At 37.6% G+C, this 13,265-nt stretch overlaps 1 protein-coding gene across 2 annotated transcripts in view; it reads left to right on the plus strand.

Annotated features, from left to right (window-relative positions):
* Window positions 1–13,265, plus strand: part of STK3 (serine/threonine kinase 3) — a 137,903-nt gene that overhangs the window by 62,376 nt on the left and 62,262 nt on the right. For both annotated transcript variants that reach the window (XM_009891831.1, XM_009891832.1), the window contains 2 exons: window positions 6,751–6,888; window positions 8,989–9,114. In XM_009891831.1, the coding sequence (XP_009890133.1) occupies window positions 6,751–6,888; window positions 8,989–9,114 (264 nt within the window). The remainder of the gene's footprint in view (window positions 1–6,750; window positions 6,889–8,988; window positions 9,115–13,265) is intronic.

Below are 13,265 nucleotides of genomic sequence, written 5' to 3' on the forward strand. Positions count from 1 at the left end.
CTATTGCAAAATGTTTGAGGTTGGTATCTTTACATTCTTGACCTATTGTAACGCTGTCAAAATGTTATGAACTTACTAGCAATAATAAATATACAGGTATATACAGGTCAATATGAATGGCTTATCTTTCAGTAATCCATCTTTGCTGTTAATCATGTGATTATTCTTTCCATTATGTATCTTTTTCTCTGTGTTTATTACTTTATTACTTTACATCTTAAGTGCATCATACTTTGCTTTGAACAGCAAAGGTCATCATTCCAGAGGGAAGCTTGTGACAGTGAATGGCTGTTAAACCACTGGTAAAAGTTATGTGGGGTTCCCCCCCTGCCCCTTTTCTGGTGGGTTTTAAAATTTTTTTAAATACTTCTAGTGTTAATATACCAGGTATCTGTCATTTTATCCTAAGATAAAATCATTTTTACTGTATGCGGTATTGGGTATGTGATTTAATCAGTGGTCACTACTAAAGAACTATCAAGGTAAGCACAAAAGAATTGCATGTCAAATGTCACATATATTTCCCTTCATTAGGATTAAAAATTCTGTATCAATTATTCTTTGTCCAGAAGTACTCTGGACTAAATTTCCATTTATCCCTTCCTGCATTTAGGCCTGTGTTGATAAATCTGTGTTTTGCTGGGAGCTTGTGAGACAGATGGGTGTAGCAGCACTGAGTTCTCGTTCGGGTATTCAGTTGGGTGAACAGTCATTGCAAAGTCCCAGTGAAGAAAGTGCCTTTTTGGTTCAACAGTGATAGGAATCTTTGAGTTTTTGCTTAATGTTGGCAATATAGTTTTCTTGCTAGGAGTAGGTGGTTTTTAATATTTGGTACTATCAGTTTTTCAAATTTTGTGAAAGGGCAAAAGTGTTTCCTTTCTGTTTTGATGATCTAGCTTTCAGAAGAATGTAATTGCTGGTTTGTTGGGTTTTTTTGGGGTTCTTTTGTTTGTTTGGGGGGGGGTGGGGGTGTGTGTTTGGTGGTTGGGTTTTTTTGTTTTTTTTTTTTTTCTCCAAAAGGCATTTTCAGATATTTTTCTTTTGATAATTCATTATCAAAGTTGACTGAAAAATAAGTAACTCTAATGAACATTTTTCCCCTAAATTAGTAACAGCTTCTTCAATATTTTGACTTAAACCAAAAATGTTTTTTAGCTAAGATATGGGAGCAGCAGTTATCCATTGGGTCACTAGATCAGTCTGGAGCCTTTATTCACTGAACATATTTTCACTAAAGGCTTCTTATGACACACAGTTTCAAAAAAGTGTTAGTGATAAATTAAGAGGATGAAACTTATTTGACAACTTCTGCATTTTTCTTATCTTTAATTTAGGGTAAACTGTTCAGCTTCTCCTGTGCAAAATTGAAATGAATGCTCTGTTGTAGTGTGTTCGTCAAGCCACTTCTGTCAGAAGTATGTGAGGTATGAGACAAGCAGTGAAAATGAAGAAACTAGCACTGCATGGTTCACATTGGATGCACAGTTTTGATTTGCGTCATTCTTCATCTGTGTAGTTTATGTTGCTCGTGTCACTGAGATTAGTAAAGAGCAGCACCTACCCCCCCCCCCCCAAAAAAAAAAAAAAAAAAAAAAAGAAAAAAAGAGAGAGATATAATTGGATAAATAAGAATTGTGTTACTGGGAAGCCACTTCCTGCTTTCTGAAAAGAGTAAAAATTGGTGCTTCAACAGAAGTAATAGTTCAAACAGAAAGATAATTAAGCATTTCAAACCTCTTGAATCACACATCTAGATTCCAGTTAAGGGTTTTATCAAACTCAAGGGATACTGAGAATCTCCTTGGTTCAGGTATCTGATAGATGTCTGATGGAACCAGACCTATTTGTAATTCTGCACAAAAAGTGTGAGCATGCTAGATCTTCATGAACTACTGTGTTGCAGACAGGAGGAGGAAGCTGGTGATTTTTTAGGGTGCTTTTAACAATTAGTTTTATTATCTACACTGAAGCAGATCATAAATCGACTTCCTGTCTTTATACACAAGGCATTGTTCAGTAACTTTGTTTTTCACTGTTACAAAGTTTTCCAAAAAGAATCGTTGTAACAATGATGGTAGTTCTGCATTTAAAAAACCAAACAAACCCCCCCCCCCCCCCCCCCCCCAAAAAAAAAAAAATCAACAAAGCAAAACCAATGTAGAACTGTCTGTATCTCTCTTTTTTTTTTTTTAATATCTTTTTGTCCGTGCTGGTGTTTCATTTCTAGACAGCTGTTAAATTGTGTAATTGAATAATTAGTGGTGTTTCAATAGCCAGTTTGAAGGCTATTGAAGAAGGGAGGGAAGTTCTATGACATCTGTCACAAAGAGGAGAAAAATATGTCTTTCAGTTGATTCTTTGTCTCTAAAGCCAATAAAATGTTACAGTATTCAATACTTAAACACCCCAGCCATAAATAGGATTTTGTACTCTGATATGTGTTACTGAGTTTAAATGTATTTCGGAGTTTTTCTGCAGTAAATTGATGAACTAAGTAGCATAAATATGGAGTCACAAACTGCCTGTGGATGTCTTGTATCCTTAACCTCTTCCTAAAAAAGTTTCTCTCTGTAGATTCTAGCAATGGAGCTTCACAGCATGAAAATTATAAAATTGCTGCAATATAAAATCTTTGCTGTCTGTCTCCCTTAGTAGCATTCATGATACTGGGCAAATAAGAACAGTAAAAGTTATTGTTTTGATTTCCTGATATTTATTAAAGTCATTTATTTAAACTAAGCAATAGAAGTAAGTTATTCAAGGAGCTAAAACCTGAAAGACGTAGTACCTCTACCATATTACTGTTCATCATTTAATGTGTTCATGGGCTGTGTGAAATACAGATGTATTACCCTGACTGCCAGGAAGAATGAGCTGCAAGGATTTTCTGATTAGGAAATCCCAAATGCAGTATATGAGTGTCTCATTTTTCTTTTGGCATTCCCTAATTCATCTGATTACATTTTCACACCAATAAAATTGCCCATAAAGGAACCTTCATGAAAAATAGGTTTTCAGCCTGGACTTCATTTAAAATGCTAGGCCCTTTAAGAATAATAAAAAGAAAATCAGGTGCTGACTTGTGCAGTTCTACTCTCATTTAAGACCTGGTCCTCAGTCCAGTATTCAGCTTAACCGTAACTGCTGGTTATTGGACAGGTAAGTGCTTCCAGGCAACAGTTACGGTAGAAACTGTGTTAGATTGTCTAGTGCCCAGTTCAGAACTGGCCACTGGAAGCTGCTCTGGATGATACATCTTCCACCCCATCTTATGTCATGTATATACTGTAATCTGCCTTGGATTCTGGTTTCACTGTAGGGTGTAGGACTTGCCTCAGAGCAATATATGAAAGATCCAAAGTAGAGTTGGGCTCAAGGTTCAGAGGTGGAAGGGCCAGTTCAGGGCAAGTTTGGAATGGGCACTCTTAAAGGTGGGTGAAGACAAACAAACACTGATTAAGTTTCATGGTCCCTCAGGCCTGAGTTCTGATGTCTTGCAGCTTAGAGATTTTTTTTTTTTGTAAAATTGGTTAAAACTGAAGACTGAGTCGTATGATCTAACACCTTGGCTGTATATTTGATGTGTTACGAGCAAGACTTGCCAGTCTGTCTCAGATATGTGGGGAAATGTGGAAGGTGATGTTGAAGGTGGGAGAGAGAGAGAGAGAGATATTAGCCCCAGCGCTTTCATAGTGCATCAGAACCTGCCCCCTCTGTTAAGCAATTTCCTCCTAATGTTTCCTGCAGATGTTACTGCCAATTCAGCCTATGTAATTGGGTGGATGGTAGCTTATATGTTTTTTGTTTTGTTTTGTTTTTTTTTCTTTTAAGCAACAGTGCCTAACACTGGCTGTATGAGCATTGCCATCAGCCCTACTGCGAGAGCCGAACTAATACCAATAGCTGTGGGAAACTTGTAGAGAAAATTAAAAGTGGAGTGGAGGCAAAAAATTCCTATAGGGACTGAAGAAATATAGGGTAAGATAAAAGAAGCATGAAAAAACCCCAAGTCTCTTAAGTTTCCCGCTTCCTTTAGCACCCATGGAACAGAGTGACTATAACAACTCAGTTTTCTTTTAAAACAGGACAGAGTTCTTTTAGTATAAAAAAAGATGTATTTGACAAGAAATGGAAGCAAAAATGAGGAATAAGTTCCTGTCAGATAAGCATTTTGTTTTTATTCCTGGAGATTTGGGACTAGCTTTATAATTCTCCAGTGATTGCTTTGCAAGCTTCTTGGAAGGAAACAGAAGTAGTTGGAAGCTAAATCATGGAATGTTTTGAAAGAGAGAGGGAGCTTAACTTTTATGCAGAGAAATATGCAACCAAAATGATGAAGTAGAGGGGCAAGATGGAATTGAAAACCAGCATTTCAGGCTAGTTAACGAAAGGGAGCGATGAGAGCTGGGGGGAGAGGTATGCGATAGCAAGTGCGTGGCATAGTTAACAAGTTGGTCTAAATACTTGGAATAAGTAGTTTCTATATGTCTTCTTGTATTACAAAAAAGGATCTATTTTTTTTTTTTTTCAGCTAACAGCTCGTCACATATCAAGATTTAAAAAAGCCTACAGTTTAAGCATTAAATAAATATGCACGTTTCTGAAATGGGTATTTTCAAAAACATACAAAGCATAAATGTGGATTTAGACCCTAACCCTAGCTCTTGAATATCTCCTTTTGTGACTTTTATTGCCTGCCATAAAAGAATGATTCATGAATTCCCTCTTTCTTCTCATAGTCCTTTGTGAATTATAAAGAAGTCACTTCTTTGCTGTGGTTCTTAACTGCTGTTTAGTTCATGAAAATAATTGGCAAAGGCAAATAGTATTCCTGGAACGTTGGAGCTGAGTTGGACTCCGAAACTAAGCTTTGCTTACCTGCGGAGAGACAGGTCAATGTTTATTATCAAACAGGAGGTATACATTTTGATACCACATTAACAGAAGTTACTAGTCTTCTGTTACGGCTGTGTGTTTTCAATAGCTACTGCAGAGCTAGTTGTTAAGAGTAGCTAAAGATAAGATTAAAAGTCATCAGTTCAAAGTTCAGAAGAGATCATTACTGTCAAGGACAGAAACAGCAGAATTTGTTAGCCACTGCTTTATATGAGAAGCACTTCACTTGTACTGACAATTAATCTTGTATCACAAGTGAAGTAGGTAAGGCCAGTTACAGGGTAATAAGAGTGCCACGTTTCCTATCTGAGTTCATGTACTAGTTTGGTACAGCTGCCCACTGAATATATAAAGTTATTATAGCGTATGTCTTTATTAAACAAAATGTCCATTTCTCGCCTTGTGATTTTTGTATTAGGCAGATAATAAAACGAGTTTTGTAAATGTTTAAATATTTGGATTAAAGCAAACTACTTGGTACTGAAATAATTTTTCATTAAATTATACTAAACAGTTTTTTGCGTCGTTTTGAATGGACTCCGCTTTTCTTCAGCGTATGGGAAGAATTTCAGAATGAGGATTTGAACAAGTTAACCCATTTTTCCAGGCCAGTCAGACCTTTTAAGAAGTTACAGATAAAACCTCGGGAATGTCCCTCTCCCTTCTCCCCGTGTTTCAAACACAGGCTGAAGCTTCTGGTGCCTCTACTATGTTAACTCTGTGCATAGTCTCTCATTTCAATATTTTCCCATTTTCTGAGTGCATATTTCTGCCTATGCTTGTAGAAAGACAAATGAAGAGCTTTTACTTACTTTCACTTTCAAAAATGAGGTTGAATTGAACGTGGTTCTAGAAGAAAATAGTAACTTATTATTTCTGTCAATAGACCTAGTTCTAAATAGTGTGTTGCTGTCATGTGTAAATCACAGAATGGTCAGGGTTGGAAGGGACCTCTGGAGATCATCTAGTTCAACCCTCCTGCCAAAATTTTAAGCAATGATACTGAATTCATTTGAGAGGTTGCATACAGAAGTTCAAAATTTCCAATTATTTTACAGTAGTCTTTCAGAATTGTAATGCCTTTTCGCGCCTACTGGTCTAAATCTATAATTAGAGGGAAACCTGGAAAAAATAATAAAGAAAATGGCACAATATATATAACCTTAAGTGGGACAAACATTTTTTTTAAAAAATGTAGTATGAATCTTTTTTCCTAATTGAAAAATCTGTCTGAGTATCATTCTTGACAGCGTGAAATTTCTGTTGTATAGGGAAAATGCTGCCACTTCAATTTCACATTCCCACTGCCAGTAGGCAAGTTACTGATTATTTTATTTTTGTCATCTTTTAGTGTTGTCTTCAATCTTTTAGCATATGTTTCTAAATCTGCATCTAAAGAATTGTGAGTGCAAAAGGGAATAGTAATCCTACCAAATTTCCTAAGCAATTCTCCTATAAAACTAAATGCAGTTAAGAGAGAAGGTGGACTTAGCTTTTCACAGCAACGTTATATGTGTCTGTTTAAACAAGCAGTGCCGTAATTTCTACTAAGAATTTCCAAATGAACAAAATCCTCTCTTGAAACTGATAAACAGCAATAGATAAAATAATGAGTGATGTGCTCAATGGGGTACAGTTTAAATAGAGAAAATCTAATGGGAAGTAGCTACATTAGTAGCAGATGGATTGACTTCCTGAATCTCGATCTGAGTGGAAATCCTAGCTTACTTAAAATTTGTCTTCCAGATTCTTAGCCTGATAAGAAAGGTGGATAAAGCAATTTATTTACTTGGCTTCAGTGCTGTGATGATGTGTTTTGTTTAAACTTGCTATTGTTGTTTGATTTTTATCTAGGCTATTTTTATGATTCCTACAAATCCCCCTCCAACCTTCCGGAAGCCAGAGCTCTGGTCAGATGAATTCACAGATTTTGTGAAGAAATGCTTAGTGAAAAATCCTGAACAAAGAGCTACAGCAACACAGCTGCTACAGGTCAGTCTTTAAGTTAATCAAGAAATGCAAGTTTTATGGCTTTTTTCCTCCAGTCTCAAACCAGAACTGTTGTGAAAATTTCTAAGGGCACGTCTCATTTTAATTATTATCGTGCTTTATTTCTTTTCCATTTTGTGATCTTTTCTCTGTCAGCTCCTGTATCTCTACCCCTACTTTCTTTCTCCTTTGCTGCTTCTAAAAATTAATTGCTCTTTATATAGTTTAGGGCTGGTTCTTGCTGTTAAAATTGGATCCTTGCTTTGTGGTTAGAGGCCCTCAGTAGATCTCAGGATTCAGGCAAGTGTTAAGTAAAGGAACTGAGCCCAGGTTACCCCTCAGTGTCGACCACCCATGGAGTATATTTACATTTGATCTGCCCTTCTGGTCATGTCAAATTAAGCAGACAGGTTGCTCTGTGTCCTAGGTCTGATGCAGATGGACAGTATAAGGAGTTTGTTCTTGGGCCGAGTTATACAAAGTGGCACTTTTAAATTTGAGCCACAGTTGGTGGTATGGACTTAAGGAGCCAGGGCAGGGTGTGCCAGGCTTTTTCCTGTTTGCTGACCTGAGTTCTAGTAGCTGCAGAAATTTAACAGTTGCATCTTTTTGGTACTTTTTGGAGATACCGCAGGGGGCAGGAGGGGAAGGTTTCTAGAAAAACTATAATAGGTTCTGTGATGATTGAAATGGAATCTAAAATTGCCTGTAAATAAGCTTGCCTGATATGAGACAGAAGTAAAAATTTTTGCTAGGTCCTTTGCTCATTTTACTTTCCTGATTCCTAATTCATTAAACTTTCAGATAATTTATTGTTCTTTTAATGCTTTTTACTGCTATTGGTAAATATTATTATTAATTTTCTTTGTTCATCATTCTACATAAGAATCCGATCTTCTGAAATGTCATCTCTAAGACGCTCATGCTAGATTTATTCTCTCTCTAGCTAGCAATAGCCTCTTTTAAAATTTAAATTCAATTAAACTCCACTACAAGGAGAACATAAAATTTTTGCAAATTAGTTTCCAGTGATAGATCATTAAATTCATGTCATGTGAAAACACCAAAATGTAGACTGCCAAGAGAGAAACATCGAAAGTTTTAGATTTTCATGTGATGTATGAATCAGTACTCAAGACCTTGAATATTTGAAGTTTGTGTGGTTAGCTGAAGACCAGCAGCTGGGTAGGAAAGACTTGTATTAATGTGTGCAAGTGCAGGGGGGGAGGGGGGAAGCTTCAGTGTTCCTCTTTCCACATGCTTACTTGCCAGAAAACCAAATGCTGTGTCCAGCACTAATGTGTGTTGCCTTTTCCCCTAGCTGGAATTTGGAATATATCAAGGGAGAAGAAAGATAGTAGGTGTGGGACACTAATCTTAATCAATTCTGTTCTTTGTGGGGCAGTTTTTTAATATTTAGTAAAACATTTCTGATGTGCTTAGAGTTATGTTTTGTCTAAATTATATTTGCATATAATGATGCAAAAATCAGAATTTTTTCTAACAGCAGATGTTTACGAGATAGCAAAACGAATGTAAATGGTATTGTGCACATGTTGTCTTAAAGGAAGAAATGATGTTTTAAATGGCCTTAAATTAAAAGTAACGTGTCTTTTTCTTGTTCCACATTTCATCGTTATAGATCAAGAAATGTTTTATGACGTATAAAGTGCAGATTTGTTGAAGTGGGCAGCCACAGTTTCTCTGCTTACAGCCACTAATTTATGCTGTCAGTTTGTTAAGATTAATTAAATTCTGTAACTGAATATCTGAAAAAGTTTGTTTTTCTATGTCAGACAATCAACACTATTTATTTACTACTTACTGTGTGTTTCCTTTGGACAATTAGATCCTTAACTATAAAACAGTTGTTATATGATTACATTTCCAAAGGCTTGTTGTTATGAGAAATAGTTAAAGTAAAATCTTAGTTATGAAGCAGCTAAAAGATATTGTATGTTGTGTTAGTGTAGATTTTAACTATTGTGTACTGTAAAATACTATTTATCACTGAAATCTGTGGTTTTGACTAATACTTGTAATTTCATCTGAACCGTAAGTGTTGTAATGATGTTATATAATTTAATGAATTTTTATTTCTAGCATACATTTATTAAGAATGCCAAGCCAGTTTCAATTTTAAGGGACCTGATCACTGAAGCTATGGAGATAAAGGCAAAGCGACATGAGGAACAGCAGAGAGAACTAGAAGAGGAGGAAGAAAATTCGGTGTGTACCCTTTTTTCCTATAATTGTCTATACTTTGTAGATAAGTTGAAGTTTTTCCCCTACTTCTGTACTTGTTTTCAAATACTTTGCTTTATCAGGCTTCTACCTGGTTTTTAGCCTGTAAGGGCTGAGCGTTCCACTCTTATTTATGATGATTAATGCTGCTGTGAGTAATGCCATATGAGCCAGTTTTCTGCACTATTCCCTGAGGTGTCCTAGTGAAAAGTTTTCTAGGAGGAGGGAAAAGAAACCCTGTCAACTTCAGCTGTTCAGACTAACACAAAAAAAAACCCCAACAACCCAAAACTGTGAAGGTTCCACTTTCACATATGGGCTTCTAGACAAGTGGTTTAATTTTCAGTTCAGGGCACTTAGCCTTTTTTTTAATACTTATTAAGAAAGCCCAGTAAGTAGTGATTACAATATGGTTTGAATCAAGTTATGCCTATAAAGTGAAAATGGTGACAGCATTTCATTCTTCAGATGACATTGTTGGCATATGTTTGAGAAGAAGAGCAGGTAGTGTGATAAGTAGGTTGCATTTAGAATTGTTTGGCAGTGTTAGGACTAAGTCAGTGTTCCTGGCATTATTACTCTCCCTACATGATTTATTTTAAGGTTGTCTTGTGCAATGCAGCAGTATGTGCTTCAAAGAAGTGTATTGCTACACATACAATGAGAGCCAAGGTCATTCAGGAATGACACACAGAGAAGATGGAGACTGGAATGTTAGTAGAAACCTTACAGCTTTGAGCAAACAGAGAAGAGCAGTGCAGTAATGCAGTCTGCCCTTTCCCAAATTGTAGAACTCTTGTTATGTGTTACAAAGTGTTAGGTGATGATCTATATATAAGAGTAGTTTTCAAGCAGATTCTGTGGAGTGTTTTGTATCCCAACAGACAGTATGGTCTTTTATTTGCTGTATGTTTTTTTGTTCTAAGAGTATTGAGAGTTTGTGTTTATAAAGATGGTGTACACTGGATTGTATTCACTTAGTAATAAAACAGACAGGGAAGGTTGGGATTATTTTTTTTTTCACATTAGGAAATGTTGCCTATGTGGAGATGTGTGACTTAACAAGCAGGGTTCATGTTTGTGTCTGGATATATTGAATAGTTGATCTCTGAAGAGCCTGATTTATTACCTGTGTAAAAACCTGGCATGCTTTCCACCCTGCTATTGCCTTCTGAACTGTAGACCTCAAACATTCGGGCATGTTGATGTCTTTTGCATTAACCCAAAATTAGGTGTGACATCTAATTACTTAGTCTGAGGTTCAGATGGGGAATCAGATTGCCAGACAGGGATGAAACAATCAATGCCAGCTCAGTATGTGCTGTACGCTTTCCCTCTCCCACTACTGGGTAGAAGGGTACAACACAAGATTGGTCCACCTCGACTGAGGAAGCATTTAGCAACTCCTCCATGCTTCTTGCATGGGTACAGAAGTCAGAATGTACCACTGCACTTTTTCTTTCTCTCCCCAGCGCCCTGCCCTCCCCAGGATTGTTCAGTGTTTGGTGTAAGGGAACCCCAAATCAAGGATTGGGACAGGAATCTGTTATTTGTGTTACCATTGCAGTAGATTGAGAATTTTGCTGTATACTTTTGTGGTGCAGTCAGGGAATAGGTTATGAGTTAAAAAGACAGTGAGACTCTACTTATCACTAAGTGTAAAAGATACGTATCTCAAATCTGAAAGTAACAGAAGTATCTTTGGTTAGCAGGACTGAGAGAGCAGAATCACAGAATGGTTGAGGTTGGAAGGAGGTCCTGGAGGTCATCTGGTCTAACCCCCCCTACACAAGCAGGGCTACCTAGAGCTAGTTGCCCAGGACTGTGTCCAGATAGCTTTTAAATATCTCCACAACCCCCCTGGGCAGCTTGTGCCAATGCTCGGTCATCCTCGCAGTAAGAAAAGTGTTTCCTGACGTTCAGAGGGAACCCCCTGTGTTTCAGTGTATGTCCATTGCCTCTGGTCCTGTCTCTGGACGCCACTGAAAAGAGCCTGGCTCCGATCTCTTTTCATCTTCCCTTCAGGTATTTGTACAATTGATGAGGTCCCCCATGAACCTTCTCTTCTCCAGGCTGAACAGTCCCAGCTCTCTCTCAGCCTCTCCTTATAGGAGAGATGCTCCAGTCCCTTAATCATCTTTACAGCCTTTTGCTGGACTCTGTCCAGTATGTCCATGTCTCTCTTGTACTGGGGAGCCCAGAAGTGGACTCAGTATTCCAGGTGTGGCCTCACCAGTGCTGAGCAGAGGGGAAGGATTATCTACCTCCACCTGTTGGCAACACTCCTCTTAATGCAGCCTGGGATACCATTAAGTCCCTTTGCTGCATGGTTGCCTTACTCTTACAAGTGCAGTTGTAGTCTATGGAAATGCTAGGTCTCTCATTTTTTTTGCTTATACTAACAGAATTTTAAGGGCTGTAACTGTATACCAGTGCATGAGCATCAACAAACCCAGAACCAGGAGTCAGCCTCCGCTTGAAAGAAATGGCTCTTAAATATAGGGCAGAAGGTCAGAGTGGATGGCAGAGGGGCCACAGGCAGAGGAGAAATAAGATTAGTCAGCATGGGAAGCTCTGGCATTAGCATACCTTCCTCAATTTTTTTTCAGGATCATGATGTAGAGGAGTTTTAAAAGACAATAATGATAGTCTTGCAGAGGGCTAGAGGCAGCCCTGCCGGGGCTAGGAGGGGGCTGGAGAAAAGAATAAAGGAATTTGAAAACTGAACAGGTGAGTAATGGGGAGAGGCCAATTTGAGGTGGAGCTGACTTCTCAGCACAGAATGAAATGATAGATAGAAAGGGGGCTTGTGAGTGAGACTAGTCAGCTCAGAAAAGAAAGGTAGAAAAATTAAAAGTAGTGTATGACTCCAGCATAATGAAAGACAGAAAGGGAGAATTTGGAAAATGAACCTTTGTAGTTGTATTACCTAGAGCTGAGAGATTACTAGAGGAGGCTTAAGATAACAAATAGGCAAGAAGGATGAGACAGTCTGGATGAAAACTTTAGCAATATGGACATTGTGAAAAGAAGGGTGTATTTGTTAGGGCAAGCGCTTTGTACTGCTGTACTTGTAAATTACTTCAGAATTATTTTTAAAAAAATAAATACATTGAACATGCACATCATGCTGTATAGTATCCTTGGAGTTAGTGAAGTGCTTTTAGAAATAGTTTTATCATCCTTAGTAATTTGATGTTTTGTACTCCTTTTTAGTTTTCTGTGGTGATGCTGACTTACAGGCTATAATTAATTAACTAAAATTAATAGATAATAACATCTCCTGCAAACATCATTTGGTAAGAGAGAGGGATCCTGGGTATTGAGTGCATAATATATTGCATTTGGACGTAATTAGATAAGCCCTTGCGGTTGCATTTTTGAGGTAAGTAGTTTGCTTCCTCAGCAAGATAAGCTGGCTGCCTCTGTGGGTCTATTTTAATGCAAAGTAAACTTTGTCAAGGATGGATTTTAAGTAACACTGAAGGTAGGCTGAATACAAAGCACAAGAGGTTAATGCAAGCTATCCCTTAATATTTTAGAGCATAAGAAGACAAGTTTAAGAGTTCAAGTGGGTGGTTACTGCATATTGTTAAGGGGTGGTAACTGCTTGAACTGCACATTCTAACTCTGCTTAACAGGTTATTGTAACTGTTTTTCTTTGGGGAAAACACAGAAAGGTTAATCCTTACAATCCGATGTCTGTTTTGTTTGCTGTGAGAAGTCCAGTAGTAGACTGGGCTACACAAATAGTCTGTAGTCAAATTCATTGTAAGCTAAGGGAAGTCCGGCTGTCTTATATTTGCTATGGACCTCTGTGTGCATTTGAAGCAACAATAATTCAGAGGATTTGTTTGTAATACCATGGTAAGGTGATTGAGAGTTTAACTGTAGTTCTCCAGCAAAGGCCAGCTTTGCTTATGGCAAAGAAAATGTTTTTTTTTTAAAAATAGTTTGTGTCATTCTTGTAAACTTCAGTAGGGGGAAGGAATAGATCTCTTTGAGCTTGGGGGAGGTTCTAAATGTAGAGAAAGACAACTGCAAAGATAAGAAGATATGCCATTTGTAAGCGGAGCAAACAAAAGGGAAGCACTAGCTGGTGCTTCTTGCAAAGTGGGAAGTGGTGCTTGTCAGTG

This window comes from Charadrius vociferus, unplaced genomic scaffold (genome assembly GCF_000708025.1).
Source record: "Charadrius vociferus isolate BGI_N301 unplaced genomic scaffold, ASM70802v2 scaffold15, whole genome shotgun sequence".
NCBI classification, from domain to species: Eukaryota; Metazoa; Chordata; class Aves; order Charadriiformes; family Charadriidae; genus Charadrius; species Charadrius vociferus.